Source organism: Macrobrachium nipponense, chromosome 24 (genome assembly GCF_015104395.2).
Source record: "Macrobrachium nipponense isolate FS-2020 chromosome 24, ASM1510439v2, whole genome shotgun sequence".
In the NCBI taxonomy this organism is placed as follows: Eukaryota; Metazoa; Arthropoda; class Malacostraca; order Decapoda; family Palaemonidae; genus Macrobrachium; species Macrobrachium nipponense.
Window position 1 is genome coordinate 21,897,005 of NC_061091.1, and position 20,124 is coordinate 21,917,128.

The 20,124-nt window shown below is 35.0% G+C and overlaps 3 protein-coding genes across 3 annotated transcripts in view; 2 read left to right on the top strand and 1 right to left on the bottom strand.

Annotated features, from left to right (window-relative positions):
• The window catches only part of LOC135202493 (uncharacterized), a 16,137-nt gene extending 7,917 nt beyond the window's left edge, over window positions 1–8,220 (top strand). Inside the window, exons 2-4 of the mRNA XM_064231911.1 lie at window positions 6,392–6,523; window positions 6,557–7,063; window positions 7,798–8,220. Coding sequence (XP_064087981.1) covers window positions 6,392–6,523; window positions 6,557–7,063; window positions 7,798–8,220 — 1,062 coding nt within the window. The remainder of the gene's footprint in view (window positions 1–6,391; window positions 6,524–6,556; window positions 7,064–7,797) is intronic.
• Window positions 1–20,124, top strand: part of LOC135205514 (glutathione S-transferase Mu 4-like) — a 1,039,821-nt gene that overhangs the window by 160,810 nt on the left and 858,887 nt on the right. The gene's annotated exons all lie outside the window — the stretch shown is intronic.
• Window positions 8,391–9,224, bottom strand: LOC135202498 (dentin sialophosphoprotein-like). The gene has a single exon (XM_064231922.1). It carries the CDS (start codon window positions 9,222–9,224, stop codon window positions 8,391–8,393), a length of 834 nt encoding a protein of 277 aa, XP_064087992.1.

Genomic DNA, 20,124 nt, shown 5'->3' on the forward strand with positions numbered 1-20,124 from the left:
TTATCTCGAACAGTCTAGCAAGGGCCTAGAAGTAAGGCTAAGCCAGCATAAATATTCTGTAAAAACTGGGCAAACATCTAATGCAATATTCATTCATTGAAGTGAAAACAACCACTGAATAAATTGGGTTGGTAGTTCAGTAATTGCAAGGTCAAGAGATGTCTTATCACGAAATCTTTTAGAATCTGCTTTAATACAACTTACTTTTCATTGTAATTTTAATGTTTGTCGTGGCCTTTTTCATTTAGACCCTTGTATTTGTAACATGTTTAAGAATGACCTCAAAGATATAATTACAGACTTAAATAAAAATTAGTTGCCTTATAGTTATCTTCGTTGTAATGTATGTCTAACCTGTATTGTGAATATGTATTGTGAACATGGTTTTGTTTACCAAAGTTCTGAACAGCTGTCACCTATAATTCTTTAATTGTCTTGTCCTTGTATCTGAGATGGTTATCTTAAACTTTTAATCGCATCCAACGTTCATGCTTGTTTGGGAAGGTTACTCGTCTTCCAGGTGTGTCGGATTCTAGGTACTAATCTCCTTATAATCCCTATCTGTCAGTTATACGAATCTTCTTGTTTTGTCTTTTGCCTCATGTATGTCAGTTCTACTTGGTAAAGGACGTGGAAACGTCAAAAGGTCTGGCAGTTACTCCTTCGTTTAATTTTCCTTTGTGGCATATATCTTTGTTTATGGATTTATCATTTTCCTAACTTAAGTGATTCAGTTATATTATATATATATATATATATATATATATATATATATATATATATATATATATATGAGAGAGAGAGAGAGAGAGAGAGAGAGAGAGAGAGAGAGAGAAAGGGGGGGGGGTGTTCCTTTTATAAAGAAGTAAATGCAGATAGAAAGATTAATAAACAGATGGATCTTTGAATAAAAAATGCAAATCTTGAGATGCTGTCTGAAGTGAATGGCGTCCTGGACCATAGAGTGAGTGTTTTTGAAGGTCTGTTGAATGTGGAGAATAGAAGAGAAGCAGAACAGAATTATTACAGTTAGGGAAGAGTGTAAGGTTGAGAATGCTCGTGGGGACAACTGTTGAGGACATGGGGAGAGATGTTGCTTTACAGTAGTTGTAGCTTGACGTATTGCAGTGTTGCTGGGGTATCCACTTATTTGCCGTCCTCTTGATATATAGGAAACGAATTGGTAGAAAATATTACCTTTTGATGCAACACATAGGCCAACTATAAAAGAAGAACGTTGTGCTATGTATTATATCTTATTACACGCAAAATGTGTAGAATTTCTCCGTCTTTCTTACGACACTACCGTTAGTTAGGAATCCATACATTAGCAGTTGTGCGTTAATATGACACTGACTGTACATAAACTTGCCTTGATTGTTCTTAGATAATGGGCCTAGTTGAACTGGTTGGAAGGGTTAAAAAAAAGAATAAAAACTATATTGGTATCGTATGAAGATGAGTGGTGTTACTTATGAGGCACCTGTGAGAATAAAGCGCGAAATTAAATCCTGTTATCTTGTCTTTCGCCTCGTTCATTCCTTCAAGACAAGTGCTTTGGTTGTCAGTTGCCATCGAAAGTGCGTTCTAGATCCACAATAATGTATTGTGCCCCACAGGGGTTAGTGCCTTCAGTGCGCCTCATGCGGTGCTCTGTAGACATTACTTAAGGTTCTTTGTAGCGTCCCTTGGGTCCCTAGCTGCAACCCCTTTCATTCCTTTCACTGTACCTCCATTCACAATCTCTTCCATCTTACTTTTCATCTTCTAACATTTGATTCACAGTGCAAATGCGAGGTGTTCCTCCTGTTACGCCTTTCAAACTTTTTATTGTCAATTTCCGTTTCAGCATTGCCCTACATTTTATATTCTATTCTGTTCTCTGTTATATCATTAGTAAGCTTCTGTGTACCTTTCGTGGTAATGCAAAACGTTTTCCCTTAATTCTTAATTGCTAACCATTGTTCACGATTTCGTAGTAATAGTTAGCCCGTAAGAATCTATTTTCCATGCGTGTTCTACTCATATAGATTTATATCTTTTAAATTAAGTGATGTTTTGACCCTTTAGTAGTTTAAACGTTGCTAATCAATGTAGGTCGACATGAATTGTTGGGAATTCTTGTTTTGAAAAGACATGGGAAAATGATTCATTCCTTGTGTGAATCTTTTTTTCCGCTCTTCATTTCATATAATCTACATATAGTTCACTCTTAAAGTATATTTTAATATTCCTTCAGTTATACTCTTTTTTCTCAGTGTGTTCTCTCTATTTTTTTGTAAAAGGAATTCGACATTTGCTTTCAGTTGCTGCTTGTTGCTTAATAAATACATTTGTGAATGTTATACAGCCCTTGAAACCTTTTGTTTAAGTTCTTTTTACTTACATCTTTCCGTTTTCTTGGCTTAGATTTGGTTTGAATTCTCGTAGATGTCCTTGGATTCACTCCTTTTGATTGCTTCTGTCATTCGTGTGATTTTTGCAAAAATTTTCCCCTTCCTATTGAGTTGAATTGAATTCGATGAATTCCAGGGTGCACCTCTTTCCTTTTGTGTTTGAACTTTTTACTTTGATGAAAGTGTGTTCGATCGATGAAGTGATCTCGATGATTATCTCTCCTGGGGTTTTGATTGATCGTTTTTTCATTTCTCGAAAGAATTCTCTCATTACTATTGTTTTATTTATTTATTTTTTTGCAAGGACATAATTTATATATATGGTTCCGATTGCTTGATTGCCTGATTGCCTGCAAACGGTGATCTTCCAAGTATTATTTTATTTTTAAAAATGTAATTATTTGTTCTTCTTTATTAATATCCGTAACTGCCATTGCAATTTAGTGGCTGTTGGAAGAACTGAATTTTATTTTTCAATGTGGTCATTAATATCCAAATTTTTTACTCAGATTTTAACATAAATAAAATTGGGTGCGATTAAGTGTAGGCAGAAAAGAAAAGCGTTTAGCGTGTAGAGACCGTGCGTGGTTGGGTGACGTATTGGCAATGAGCCACTCACTGAAGTTTTCCCTCTGTTTGTGTGCGCATCTATTATCGTATAATATGTCCTGTTTACCTTGTAATCATGATCCTTCATACTTGCGTGAAACTATTTAGCCTGACAGGTTCAAAGATAGACCACAGTTCATAGATTTTCGTAAGAGGAGATTTTCCGTCTTTTCTTTGTGCCTGTGTGGCATTTTATTATTATTATTATTATTATTATTATTATTATTATTATTATTATTTTTATTATTATTACGTAAGGACTTTGACAACAGTTGAATAAATAGTTCTAAATTCTATAGATTTTATATAAAATAAACTTGTTCACAGGCTTTGGAACATTAGCGCTAGAGACTTGATATTTGATGTGCGTACTTTAGTAATGAAGTTCATATGGTGATACCTAGCTTAGTGACTTTGTGAGGTTGACCATGTTCTCAATGTAAGAAATCAATTGACGCTGATGGTGGGGAAATGGGCCGTTATTCTTCAATGTGAAGCACATCTTCTGAAGATAAAATTGTAACGTTGTTTATTTCAACAAAAACTATAAGGGTTACATCTTCAGCATTTCACCAGTTTGGTGTTTGGTCAGTAAAGGATATGAATTTGCTTTAGTAATACTCTCAGAATGGTTTTTAGCCACAAGGTGATCCCATGATGATTGTACTTGGTATCTAGAACCGTACTTGGTATCTAGACGTGGACATGATATTACACAAGAATCAAAGTCAAGCATTTCATGTCCCTTAAAAGACATACTGTGACTGTAAATAACGTCTCATTTAATAGTTTATATATGTTCATTACTATGTTATTTCTTATACATAACACCTTTGATGTTTTTATATATAAAAATTATTTTTAGTTTAGTTGCCACTGATGTGACATCTGTGATCAAGAAAGGTGGTTATATATTTCAGTTTATAAATAAGGTGCAATCACAAATCTCCTTATGGATAGTTTCGCGATGAAGTAAAACTAAATACACTGCTGAGTAGACATAAGTATCCTTTAATAGTGTGTTGTAACCTAAAAGGGTCATTTATAGAGACTACCCCTCAGTTACTTTATGTAGACTTTATTTTTATATACTCTCGGTTTTAGTGTGCATTACGATTTCTGTTAAATCGCTTATAGTTGCATAACACATACTCTGAATGAGATGGTAACTGAACTGTTAACTGAGAATTTTAGACATTTCAGTATGTTTCCAGTTCTGAAAATGAATTAACGAGCGTCTGATGTATATGAATTTCTAGTTTATAACATTGATGATCATACTGTAATAGATCCCCCTCCCGCCCAAAAAAAATCACGGCCTTGAACTGTGAAGGCTTTTTTTTTTTTCTCTTTTAGGTTTTCTGACGACTCAAGTGTTAAACACAGATCTAATTAGCATTTATTTGACTATTCATTGAAGGTATTTCTAGGCCTTATTGTCTAAAGCACAGAACATTCTATTATTATTGGTTTTAAGGAGGAATTTTCAGATTGCAGCTATTCTTAGTCATAGATAAGACTGATGCTACAAAGATATAATAATTTTATTAGATTTCTTCCTTATAAAACTGTTTTCAGTTATTAAAGAAGCTTGATGTTTTTCTATATCTTCTGGAACAGCCGCAAATTATTCATCTTTTTAGGATGAACTGAATTGTACATAGTATACATTAAATCTATTGAATAAAACAATAAAAAATTTTACTTTTATTTTGCCTAGCTTTTGATGTGCATGTATGTAAATTGATTGCTTTACACACACACACACACACACACACACACACACACACACATATATATATATATATATATATATATATATATATATATATATATATATACCTACGGGGTGTATATATATATATATATATATATATATATATATATATATATATATATTATATATAATTATAATAGATATATATATATATATATATATATATATATATATATGTATATATAGTAATATATATATATATATATATATATATATATATATATATATATATATATATATATGTATGTATGTATATATATCTATGATATATTATGATATGTATATATATGTATATATAGTATATATGTATATATATGTATATATATATATAATATATATATATATATATATATATATATATATATATATAATGTGTGTGTGTAAAGCAATCAATTTGCATACAAGCACATCAAAAGCTAGGCAAAATAAAAGTAAAAAATTTATTGTTTTATTCAACAGATTTAATGTATACTATATACAATTCAGTTCATCCTAAAAAGATGAATAATTTGCGGCTGTTCTAGAAGATATAGAAAAACATCAAGCTTCTTTAATAACTGAAAACAGTTTAATAAGGAAGAAATCTAATAAAATTATTATCTTTGTAGCATCAGTCTTATCTATGACTAAGAATACTCGTTTGAAGTATTTCTGTATGGCTGTTATCATCCCACCACTTTATGGTAAATAGAACACTTTTACCTTGAAAGGGTTCCTTAAAAAAAAAAGGGGGGGGGGGCGCCTTCCTACAGGGACACAAAACACTTAGTAGTTTTTTACTGTCCTTTTTGAATATTTTTGGCAATCCTATTTACCAATAGCCCTAAGGAATATATATATATATATATATATATATATATATATATATATTATACCGTAGGGAGCAGTGCCATCAGTGCACTTAAGGTAGTGCTCTATAGGCATTACTTAAGGTCCTTTGCAGAGTTCTTGCGTCCCCTAGCTGGAACCCCGTTCATTCCTTTTACTGTACCTCTGTTCATATTCTCTATTTACCATCTTACTTTCCACCCTCTCTAACAATTGTTTCATAGTGCAACTGCGAGGTTTTTGCCCATTACATCTTTCAAACCACCTTGACTAAATTTTCCCTTCAGCACTGAATGACCTCATAGGTCCCAGTGCTTGGCCTTTGGCTTAAATCCTACATATTCCATTCATATATAATATACACACATATAGTTATACATATTTATATAGAAAATGTTGCTGTGTTATTTTATGTATAAATGATGAAAGAAAAGGTATTACTTTTTATTAATTCACAGAGAAATTAATTGCCCAATGATATTGTAAAGTGGCATAACTATGTCTCATCTGTCTATGGAACAGTCAAGGTTTCATTTTTTTGTATTCTTTCATTTCGAATTTATACATCTAATTCTCAATTCATTTTCCACCTGACAATTAAAAGTGATGATCTTTTTATATTATTTAGAAAATTGTAAGATTTAATTATTTTTGTGGAATATAGTTTTGTAAATGTTATATATTTTTTTTATTAATGTTGTGATAAAACACACGACAGAAAGATTAAATGGTCTATGTGGGTGCTTTATTTTGAAAATAGCAAAATTTTATTGTAATTCAGAATCATCCTAGTAATTTACTCGATCCTGATGATCCAGTAGAAGATACTGAAGAAGTTGATCCTACAGTCGTCATTGATCCAGATGATATTCCAAACGGTGTGGTGTCACTAGTTCCTGCAGATGATGACTCAGTAGATCCTCTAGATGATGTAGAAACAATATAGGATGTGGACCCAGTTGATCCTTCAGCTGATGTAACAGTAGATCCTGCAGATGAGGTTGGCTCAGTAGTTCCTCCAGATGATATGGAAACAGTAGATTCTAATGATGATGGGGAGATTGTAGATTCTGCTGAGAATATTGAACCAGTTGATCTTCCAGATGATCTTGAGCCAGTATATTCACCAGATGATGATGTACCAGTAGATCCTGTGGACGATGTTGAACCAATAGATGTTCTAGATGAACTTGAGGTAATAGATTGTGAGGAGGATGTTGAACGAGCTGACCTTTCAGCTGGTGTGGTGACAGTGGATTTTGTAAAGGATGTTAAACCAACTGATTCTAAAGAAGGTGTTGAACTAACAGAGAGTGTGGAGGTTGTTGAATTAGATCTTGAGGGGGCTGTAGATTCTGCAAATGATGCTGAATCAGCATATCCACTAGATGATGTGGTATCAGTAGATCCTTTAGAATATGTTGAGTCAGTAGGTGCTCTAGATGATGGGAAGGTAATATATTCTGCAGAGTAGGTTTTACCAGTAGATCCTGGTGATGATATGAGACAATAGATCCCCAGATGATGATGTATCAGTAGATCCTGCAGTGGATGTTGAGTTAGGCGATTCTGCAGAGGATGTTGAAAAAGTAGATGCTCCAGATGATATGGAAACTGTAATTTCAAGGAAGGGTTTATTAGTAGAAACTGCTAATGATGGGGAGAATGCAGATTCTGCAGAGGATGCTGAACCAGTTGATCCACTAGATGATGTTGAACCAATTGTGCTCTAGATCAGTGGTTCTTAACCTGGGGGGCGCGCCCCACTAGGGGGCATCAGCAATTTCCAGGGGAGGAGCGAACCCTAGGGGGAAAAAAATCCATATTCGTTATTCTCTTAACAAGAGTGAGGGACTAATATTCAGAAGTTGATGAAAAAATGCAAAAGTATTGCCTTATAACGTTACTTTCCTAGAGTCTGCTACTCTAGTTAGGCTTGTTGGGCTGGCCATGGTTTGTAGTTATTGAACTCCCTTCCTATCCCTGGAAACCCCTTCTCTTTCTCATTTCGTTTTTATTTTCCTTTAAATATGGGGTGGGGGGTTCACCCATAGATGCAAAGGGGGCGTGAAAGAAAAGACCAACCCTTAGAGGGGGCGTGGTAACAGAAGGTTAAGAACCACTGCTCTAGATGATGTTGAACCATTATCTACACCATATGATTTTGTGTCATTAGATTCTGTATAGGATCCTGAATCAGTAGATGCTGTGGGTAAAGTGGAGCTAATAGATTCTGTGGAGAATGTTGAACCTGTTGATCCTTCAGCTGGTATGGTGACAGTAGATTTTGTTGAGGATGTTGAAACATTAGATCCTATAGGTGATGTAGAAGAATTAGATTTTGTAGATGTTGTTGAATCAGTAGATCCTGAAGGTGAAGTAGATTCTGCAGATGATGCTGAATCAGCATATTCTCCAGATGATTTGGTAATAGTAGATCCTTTAGAAGATGTTGAATTAGTAGATGCTCTAGATGATGGGGAGGTAATAGATTCTGCAGTTTGTGTTGTATCAGTAGAGCCTGGAGATGATGTGGATACTGCAGTGGATGTTGGCTTAGTATATTCTCCAGATGGTGCTGAGATGATATGTCCTGCAGATGTTAAATAAGTAGATCCTCCAGATGATAGGGAGACAGTATATACTGAAGAGGACACTCCATTGGTAGAAGCTGCTGATGATGGGGAGAATGTAGATCCTGCAGAGGCTGTCAAACCAGTTGGTCCTCCAGATAATGAAGAACCAATTTATGCTTCAGATGTTGAACTATTATATCCACCCTATAATGTGGTGTCAGTAGATCCTTTAAAGGATGTTGAACCAATAGATGCTGTGGATGAAGTGAAGGTCATAGATTCTGTAGAAAATGTTGATCCTTCAGCTGATGTTATGACAGTAGATTCTTTGGAGAATGTTATACCATCGGATCTTCCATATGGTGTGGAGCTGATAGAATCTGTGGAGGATGTCAATACATTAGATCCTCCAGGTGATGTGGAAACATTAGATTCTGCAGATACTGTTGAATCAGTATCACCATAACCTCCAGATGATGTATTGTCATTAGATCCTGTAGAGGATGTTGGACCAGTAGATGCTCTGGATGATAAGGTGGTCATAGATTCTCCAGAGTATGTTGAATCAGTAGATCCTGATGATGATGTGGAGACAGTAGATCCCCGAGGTAATGATGTATCAATAGATACTGCATTGGATGCATTAGTAGGTCCTACAGATGATGTTGAGATGAGAGATCCTGCATAGGATGTTGAAGCAGTAGATTCTCCAGATGACATGGAAACAGTACTTTCAGGAGAAGATGTATTAGTAAAACCTACTGATGATGTGGAGATTGTAGATTCTGCAGAGGATGTTGAACCAGTTGGTCCTCCTGATAATGTTGAACCAATTGATGCTCCAGAAAATGTTGAACCATTATATCCAACATATGATGTTGTGTCAGTAGATTCTGCAGAGGATGTTGAACCAATAGATGCTTTAGATGAAGTTGACGTAATAGATTCTGTAGAGAATGTTGAACCAGTTGACCCTTCAGTTGATGTGGTGACAGTAGATTCTGTATAGGATGTTGTATCAACTGATCTTCCAGACATCGAGGAGTTTATAGATTCTGTAGAAACTGATGAATCAGTATATCCTCCAGGTGATGTGGTGTCAGTAGATACTCTATAGAATGTTGGGCCAGTAGATGCTCTGGATGATGGAGAGGTAATAGATTCTGCAGAGGTTGCTGAACCAGTTAATCCTCCAGATAATGTTGAACCAATGAATGCTGTAGATGATGTTGGACCATTATGTCCACCATATGTGTTATCTGTAGATCCTGTAGAGGATCTTGAACCAATAGATTCTTTAGATGAAGTGGAGGTAAGAGATTCTGCAGAGGATGATGAACCTGTGAATCCTTCAGCTAATGTGGCAACAGAAGTTGCTGTAAAGGATGTTGAGCTAGTTGATTCTCCTGAATGTGTGGAGCTGATAGATTCTGTGGATGCTGAAATATTAGGTCCTCTAGATGGTAGATAGACATTAGATTGTGCAGTGTCTGTTGAATCAGTAGATCATGAAAATGATGTAGATTCTGCAGTTGATGTTGAATCAGTATATCTTCCAGATGATGTGTCAGTACACCCTCTAGAGGATGTCGGACCAGTAGATGCTTTTGATGATTGGGAGGTAATAGATTCTGTAGTGTGTGTTGTACCAGTAGATCCTGTTGATGATGTGGAGACATTAGATCTTCTAGATGATGATGCATCAATAGATCCTGGAGGGGATGTTGAGTTAGTAAATCATCCAGATGATGTTGAAATGAGAGATCCTGCAGAGGATGTTAAATCAGTAGATGCTTCAGATGGCGGGAACAGAAATTTCAGGCGAGAATGTATAAGTAGAAACTGCTAATGAGGAGTATGCAGATTCTGTAGAGGATGCTAAACCAATTGATCCTCCAGGTAATGTTGGACTATGATATCCACTAGATGATGTGGTGTCTGTAGATCCTGTAGAGGATGTTGAACCAATAGAAGATTTAGGTGAAGCAGAATTTATAGATTGTGCAGAGGATGTTGAACCTCTGAATCCAGCTGATTTGGTGACAGTAGATTTTGTAGAGGATTTTGAGCCAGTTGATTCTCCAGAATGTGTGGAGCTGATCAATTTTGTGGAGAATGAAGAAACAGTAGGTCCTTTGGATGATGCAGACACTAGATTCTGCAGATGTTGTCGAATCATCAGATCCTGGAGATGATGTAGATTCTTTGGATGGTGTTGAATCGGTATATCCACCAAGTGATGTGGTGTCAGTAGATCCTTTAGAGAGGATGTTGGTTCAGTAGATGCACTAGTTGATGAAGAGGTAATAGGTTCTACAGAGTATGTTGTACCAATAGAACCTGGAGGTGATGTGAAGAGAGTAGATCCCCCAGATGATAATGTATCAATAGATCCTTCAGTGGATGTTGAGTTAGTAGATCCTCCAGGTGATGTTGACTTGAGGGATCCTGAAAAGGTGATGATGAAGCAGTAGATCCTCCAGGTGATAAGGAAACAGTAATTTTATGAGAGGATGTATTAGAGAACCTACTGATAATGGAGAGTATTTAAATTCTGAGGATGTTGAATCAGTTGATCCTCCAGATAATGTTGAATCATTATATCCACCATATGATTTTATGTCAGTAGATTTTGTAGATGATGTTGAACCAATAGATGCTGTGGAGGTTGTGGTGTTGGACCAGTAGACGCTGTAGACAATGGGGAGGTAATAGATTCTGCAGAGTATGTTGCACCAGTAGAGCCTGGTGGTGAAGGGGAGACATTAGATCTTTCAGCTAATGATGTATCAGTAGATCCTGCAGTAGTTGTTGAATTAGTAGATCCTCCAGATGATGTTGAAGCAGTAGATTCTCCAGATGATATGAAGATAGTAATTTCAGGAGAACCTCCTGATGATGTGGAGAATGCAGATTCTGCAGAGGATGATATACCAGTTGATCCTCCAGATAATGTTAAACTACCAGTTAATGTTGAACTAATTGATGCCACAGTTAATGTTGAACTGTTATATCCACTATATGCTTTTGTGTTAGTAGATTTTGTAGAGGATGTTGAACCAACAGATGCTCTAGATGAAGTTGATGTAATAGATTCTGTAGAGAATATTGAACCAGTTGGCCCTTCAGCTAATGTGGTGATAGTAGACTCTAGAGAGGATGTTGCACCAACTGATCTTCCAGATGGTGAGGACCTGATAGATTCTGTGGAGGATGTTGGAACATTAGATCCTCTAGATGATGTGGAAACATATTCTGCAGAGACTGTTGAATCAGTATATCCAGATGATATAGAGGATGTTGGACTAGTAGATGCTGTGGATAATGGGGAGGTAATAGATTCAGCAGAGGATACTGAACCAATTGATCCTCCAGATAATGTTGAACCAGTTGATGCTGTAGATGTTGATCTAACTGACTCCCCAGTTAATGTTGAACTAGTTGATGCTCTAATTAATGTTGAACTATTATATCCACTATATGCTTTTGTGTTAGTAGATTCTGTAGAGGATATTGAACCAATAGATGCTCTAGATGAAGTTGATGTAATAGATTCTGTAGAGAATATTGAACCAGTTGGTCCTTCAGCTAATGTGGTGATAGTAGACTCTAGAAAGGATGTTGCACCAACTGATCTTCCAGATGGTGAGGACCTGATAGATTCTGTGGAGGATGTTGGAACATTAGATCCTCTAGATGATGTGGAAACATTATATTCTGCAGAGAATGTTGAACCAGTATATCCAGATGATATAGAGGGTGTTGGACTAGTAGATGCTTTGGATAATGGGGAGGTAATAGATTCAGCAGAGGATACTGAACCAGGTGATCCAGATAGTGTTGAAATAGTTGATGGTGTAGATGATGTTGGACCATTATATCCACCTGATGTGTTATCTGTAGATCCTGTAGAAGATGTTGAACTAATAGATGCTTTAGATGAAGTGGAGCTAATGGATGCTTCAAAAGATGATGAACCTGTGAATCTATCAGCTGATGTGATGGCAGTAATTTCTGTAAAGGTTGTTGAGCCAGTTGATTTTTGAGAATATGTGGAGCTGCAAAATTTTGTGGATAAAGAAACATTAGGTCCTCTAGATGATATAGGGACATTAGAATCTGCAGAGTCTGTTGAATCAATAGACCCTAAAGATGATGTTGAACCAGTATATCCTCCGGATGATGTGGTGTCAGTATATCCTATAGGGGATGTTGGACGAGTAGATGCTCTAAACAATAGGGAGGAAATAGAGTCTGCAGAGTATGTTGTACCAGTAGATTTTGGTGGTGAAGTGGAGACAGATGATGATGTATCTGTAGATCCTGCAGTGGATGTTGAATCAATAGATCCTCTAGATGATGTTGAGATGAGAGATCCTGCAGAGGATGTTGATGCAGTAGATCCTTCAGATGATACGAACACTAATTTCAGGGGAGGCATTATTAGTAGAACCTGTTGATGATGGGGGGAATGTAGATTCTGGAGAGGATGTTGAACCAGTTGATCCTCCAGACAATGATAAACCAGTTGATGCTCCAGATGATGTTGAACAATTATATCCACCAGAGGATGTTTGGCCAGTTGACGCTTTGGAAGATATGGGGATAACAGATTCTGCAGCGGTTGTCGAATCAGTAGATCCTGCGGAGGATGTTAAATCAGTAGACCCTCTTGATGATGTGGAAATTGTAGGTTCTTCAGATGATGATGAAACAGTATACCCTTCAGATGATGTAATAGCAGTAGATCCTGCAGAGGACATTGAAATAATAGATCCTTCAGATGATGTGTTTGTTAATTCTGCAGATGTTGAACTTATAGATCCTCCAGATGATATAGAACCAGCAAATCTGGTAGAGGAAGCTGAATCAGTTGATCCTGCAGTTGACATAGCTACAGTAGATCTTGCAGATGATGCAAAACTGCTAGACCCTTCTGATGATGTGGAGGCAGTAGATTCTCCAGATGTTGAACCAGTAGATCCTCCAGATGATATGGAGTCATTAGGTTCTGCAAAGGATGTTGGATCTGTTGATCCTGATCTGAATACTGAGAGGTATACAAGCTTGCATTGGAGTGGAGAAGTGTTGTTTTGCTATAATATGTTAATTTGTTTTGTTAGAATTTAGTAACACGTTACTTTGCCCGGCAGGTCAGGAATACAGAAATACTTTGTAAGATTTTGAAGTCCCAACAGTAGAAGATCAATGAGAGATTTTCTTATTTGAATTGCTAGTGTGCACTATATTTATTTCACGGAATTGCCTGAAATACATTGGAAAGGTCTTCAGGATATTTTTAGACCGAAAGTACATGAACTTGCCAAGAATTTTCTTGTATGTTTTCAAGGTCTTCAGGATATTTTTAGACCGAAAGTACATGAACTTGCCAAGAATTTTCTTGTATGTTTTCCCTTATAGTTTTAGAAAATATAAAATCATGATCAGGATATTATGAACTAGTGATAGTATGAGACTTACAGATCTAGGAATACCCGTTATTTATTGATAATTAGATTCTGTTTTGTATTCTAAAGATCCTCAACATTGTGGACCCCTTCAGATACCAAAAATGCGTAGTGTACTTAGCTTCTTTTTCGTTACATTTAATACGAATGATACCCATGCGTATTGCAAATAATCCACCAGAAGATGATCCTGTGATAATTTTTTCCAATTTCATTATATCTTTAGAAGATTAATCATTATCAGTCTTTTTGTGCATCACTATCCACCCAGCATCTTATACTATTAGAAAGAGCCCAGATAGTTTTGTTCAATATCACGACAAATGTCATGGTCGTTTTACCGCACCCATTCTGTGTGAAAAATCCTTGTTTAAGTGCTCACAAGTGATTTAGTTTGAAGTTGTGGTACTTTCAAATTTTTCAAAACCAAATTAGAAAAAATCACCAAGGAAAATGGTCTGGAATAGCAATTATGGAAACGACTCCTTACCTTGGGTAATAACTGTAGTGGTTGGCCCAAAGATTTCATTTTTGAGGGAATTTATTTCTTGCTGTAGCTGATTTCGGTACGTGGAGAGATTATCAGTGACAGACTGTGCTTTGTTAACAGACTGATTTAGTAATGATGAGGCAGCGCCAGTCATTATGCTTTTATCTATTTGGACGTAACTGGTGGCAGTCTTGAGGTCGTTTGTATAAGACCCCAAGTCAGTTGTCAAAGTGTCTATTTCATTGATGTATGAAGTTACTAATATTAGCTAGTTTATCCATAAGGGAATTCAGACTTCAGCTGCCGTTAGTCTTTTGTGACGTCGGCGGGAATTAGCTGTATTTTTAAAATTCTGAATCTCTCTATTTAAATGTGTAAACTCAGAGGTTATTTTGTCAATTTTGTCTGCTAAAGCTTGCTTGGTGCTTAACTTCCCTTGAGGTGAAAGGGCTCTGGTGAAAGCTTTTGCAGTAGATGTACTTATAGATGCTGTAATAAAAATTAACATTAAGATTAATAGAAATATAATGAAAGGGCATTGAAAAATCTTGAGATCTGTAGTGGGTAGCATAGTGTTTTCTAATTTTACTGCATGGCATCATCTTTTTATTTTAATACTCGTTTGCAAATGTCATGTCATAATAAAGCTTAAGTGGACATGATCGTTAAAGGAACCTAGTAGGTGTTGCTTTTTTATCTGCAGAACTACATCTACTGTCACTGTTTAATGATTATAGAAAATGTAAATTAAACTTTGAGCATGTGACAGAGAGCAAAGCTATCATCAAATGAGTTCATTTAATGATAGCTTTACTCTGAAGTTTGGTTAGTGATCACACGTTACCTGTTGAATATTACTCCCTTACTGAAGAGCCTTTTTCCTTCCTATGGTTTCTGTATGTGATGCCTATCAGTATATAGATATTGCTTACCATGGCATCCTAATTCCTCGTACATGGGTTAAACTCCTTGAGTCAAACAGGTGCAAAGGTAGACCATCATTCATAGATACTCATATAGGCAGATTGTTCATCTTTTTCTCTGTACCTACACTTTTATCTTTTTTATTATTATTATAATGAACGAGTGTAAGGACCTTTCCAAAGGTTGAATTTAGGGTGTTAGATTCCGTAGCTGTTGTACGCAGCTTCAACCTTGTTTATAGGTTTTGAAACGTATGATATCAAGACTTAATATTTGACAGGCATACTTTAGTAATGAGGTTAATATGATACCAAGTTTAGTGACTTTGTATGTCCTTATACAAAAAACTTGTTGCCAGGTATTCATGTATCAAAAACACATCTTGTGAAAAGAAAGATGTGAGAGTTGTTTACTTTTACAGAAGTTATGATGGCGATTTCTTCAAAATTTCACCAATCAGTAGGGGGCCTGAATTGGCTTTGCCCCATGATGATTCTATTTGAGGTCTAGACAAGGACATAATATAACAACATAATCTAGGAAGCACAGAGAAGCAACTCTACAGAAAATTAGGGGCTAAGACTCATATTACCAGTTGAAAATTAGTGAAAGGTATTGTAGGATTTACATATGGTGGGATTATTGAAAAGCTAGCGAAGCATTGACCTTGGAAATCATTGCAGTATTGTATGGCAAAAGAAACGGAATGTGAAAGCAAAGCAGTTCATGTCCCTAAAGGGAAACATTATGATCGACCTGTAACAATGTCGGATTCATTTGGAAAGTTTACATTCATGATTGTCTCTTAACACAAAGTAACTTTACAGTTTAGATATATAAATTATCCTGGTTTCATATGTTCATGTGTTACCACCAATGTGACTGTAATTAAGAGAGGTGATCACATATAACTGCAACGTAATTGGAAACCCTCTGTTGGGTACCGGATAGTTTCGTAATAAAGTAAAATTGAATACCAGGCTGCGATAGACATATCCTTTAAAGTGTTTTATCCTTAATTAAGGGCACATTCATAAGAATTACCTTCTTAGTGATATGTCATTATTTAACCAAAGGTAAAAACACTTAGAGCGCGAGGTATGTGCTAAATTTCAAAATTCCTTGGAATCGGAAAAGCATAAATTAGTCATAAAGATGAATTAGATAAAAGTAAAATTTTTGTATTTATTTATTTTTCAAGGACTTTCTTTTATTTATATCTTATTTATACACATTTTTTAGTCACACTTCCCTTTCATGAGATTACTCGATTTGGGAAGAAAAGTAGGTTTCTATTAAATTTTGGAAAAATTTGAGTAACCTTTCATTTGTCAATTGTACGAGTCACCTGTCAATCATTCGGTACACGAATAATCAGAAAAAATACCATCGAATTTCCAAATATATTAAGCCGTCTATCCAACGTTGAGCACCTCTTGAAGGCCTTTTTTCGCTTTTGCCGATATCTTCACCTAGGCATTGGTAATTTGTTTACTTTGGAAATTGTTTTGAGGTTATTCTGTGTAGATTTTGTTTCATTGTATATACTCGATGTCTGCATTATTAGTGTGCAAGGAGGTAATTTGTTAATTTTGAATTTTTATTTTGTTACGATTCTATCCTGAATAGGTTTATGTTAGGTTGCTGCTTGATTTCACGATTTCAACTGTAAATGGAGATTTGAAAATAATCCTTGGATTAACCATTTTACTCAAATTTTCAAGTGTGAGAGAAATTTTCTTAATCCTCATTGTTCTGCTGAGATATGACCGTTTTCTTCACTAAAACTATTGTTTTTGCTAAGATATTTAAGTCTACCTTTATTTACTACTGCAGCATTGCCAATACTACAGTATACCAACTAAAACTCGAACAGGAAATGAAGTCCGCTCAGAATGACATCACTGCCCCTGGCCCCCATGAATTCATGAACGCTCCCATACCTCGAAATGCAAAAGTTTTTTTTGGAATCTGTTAAACAGATCTGAGCAGTACTAATTCAGTTATTCATTTGAAGGGATTCTTAGGTCATTGCATCTAAAGCTCAGCACATTCTGTTGCATTTGGTGTAAGATGGGCATTTTCAGATTGCTGATTTTTAGTACTACTGTACCTATTTCGAGGGACTTTAAGATCTGATTGCAACAGTTTTACACCAACTTGTATCGACTCTTATTTTACCGCAAAGTTGGTCATCAAGATCTTACATTGAATATAGATTTGAATCCAAACATCTGTATCCGTATGTCATTGTACTCAGGAAATAAAAAAAAATACTAGTACTGGTTTTAATGCTCTAATTTGTTATATTCTGCATCCAAGACAACCTTGGGAAAGGATACCAGTTCAGAATTACAAGATATCACTGTTTGCTTGTCTTAGTTAAGTATTGTTTTTATAGGAGTTGATTTATGATAGTTTTAATTGAACTGCCAGAGGTAATGCTCTAAATTCATTCATAGTTTTAAGTAATAAACAATATAAAGGTATAGTTTTTGTTGTTCTATTGAGGTTAAACCAACCTTTTGTAGTTTGCTACATTGCATTGGGGTGTCCTAATCTGAAAATTATGTTGCTCTTGTATTATTTGTCTTCCCCCAAAAGTGCGACGACCGTGAATGTATATGGAACATTGTCAATTCCCTGATGGCTGTTGGTAAATTGAGGGTTCCAAAAATATTTTTAAATGATGAAGAATTATAATACGAGATGGACAATGTCACCTCAGAGCTTTTACATAAGAATAAGAAAATATCCAGTTAATCGCAGTGGGCTGTGGGATTAGAATGAGTAAATATTGTGAAGGGATAGATTAAAAGTTGAGTTTGGACACGTTGCTTTGCGTAGGATACAAACATGAATATGAATTAAAGATGAATCTTCAAGAGAGACAGTGTAAATCTGTTTAGTGTAAATAAGTGGGATAATGGCATCTTAAAGAAATGGTTTTTAAAATTGGCAGTAGTTATAAATAAGATTGCTACCATAAAGGTAGGATGTAATTGGATTGGATTGGATTTTTTCCTAATTAAACTTTTCACGTTTTCTGATATCTTCATTAACCTATCTGTTATTAAGGAAAGTTTGTGTTCTATTTTTTTTGGAACTCAGCCACAGCTTTATAATGATTCTAGTGTGAGCTGAATTGATATAAAAATATATATTGAATAAGATAATAAATCTAATGTAACTTTTATTCTTTCCAGCTTTTGATTTCGCAATTTAAAAGATGATATATTTATATTCATATTTGGTGTACACATGCATATATATATATATATATATATATATATATATATATATATATATATATATATATATATATGATAGTATATATATGCATGAGTACGCCAAATATAAATGCATACATAAATATATCAACTTTTAAATCGCCCGTATATGTGTTCCAAAATGTGAATTATGAAAAACTATGAAATGCTCTGTGGAAACTGCCAATTAACGTCGAATTGTGGCCTAATATATATGAATAAAATTAATCACGTGACAGAAATCGTACATACATACTTACATCGTATATCAAAAGCTGGGAAGAATAAAGATAAGATTAGATTTATTTTATTCAATATATATTTTTATATCAATTCAGCTCACACTAAAATCATTATAAAGCTGTGGGTGAGTTCCAAAAGAAATAGAACACAAAGATTCCTAATAAGTTAATGAAGATATTAGAAAACTTGAAAAGTTTAACGAGGAAAAAATCCAATCCAATTACAATCTTATTTGTAACTGCTGCCAATTTTAAAAACCATTTCTTTTAGATGCCATTATCCGACTTACTTACACTAAACAGATTTACTCTTTCTCTTGAATATTCATCTTTAATTCCTATTCATGTTTGTATCCTCTCAGAAAGATTAACTCATCATAAGCGCTCAGTTAAATATGGACAACATAGTTCGGCAATTTTCCTTCTTATAAATAACACGAACCATACCTTGGATTGCAACTTATCCCGAATTTTATACAAAAGTACCTGTCGATACAAGTGTCAGATGGTAAAATCTTCACTGATAAACCAACAAGATAAGAGGATCAACCTTTCCAGTGGAGCCTGGAACTCTGACCATACAGACAATATCTTCCTTAAGGCAACGATGAAGCGGATTAAGACAACTGGCAGAACCAACGTCAGCTTAGCGGTGACCCCAGGTATCAACTAAGGTCATATCTCCTGCTATATATTTCGCAACCTTAACTACTTTCGTCAGTCACTACTTGATAAGTGTGGGATTCAGTCCACCAAAATATAGTCCTTAGTTTTAAACCAGAGTGTTTTAATGGGCCCTTTATACTTGAGACGTATCCTGTTTTAACAGAAGAATTTATTTACACACACACACACATACACACACACACACACACACATATATATATATATATATATATTATATATAATATATATATATATATATATATATATATATATCTATATATATATAATAGATATATATATATTCAAATATATAGATATATAGTATATATTGTGTGTGTGTTGTGAGGGTGTATGCATGTTGCTTATAGGCGCTTATGAAATGGATAGTTTTTTTTTTTCTCTCTCTCTCTTTTTCACCTATATGTCATAGAGATATAAAAGTATTGAAAAATGCTGTAAAACAGACCTTTTATTTCTGTCCAGAACAGTAATGGCTTCATTTTCTCGAGTTTGAGTTGATAAGCAGGAAGTGGTAAATTTGTTCTTGCGTGAAATTTTTAAGTACTGAACATTACTTTGCTATTTTGAAAATTGTGTAAGATTTTTAGTGCAGAATATATAATGGCATTAGAAGTTTTTTTTTTATTTAGTCCATTATTTTTGTGATAGAGCACACAAAAAGAATGATTATTTGACCTCTGAACTTCTATCTGAAAAATGCAGATTCTCTGGTGAAATTCAATATATTATTATAATAAATCAGAATGATCTTTGTTATTTACTCGATCCCGACGATCCTGTAGATGATGCTGGAGAAGTTGACTCTACAGCTGATGTTTATCCAGTAGATTTACTGGATCATATAGTGACAGTAGATTC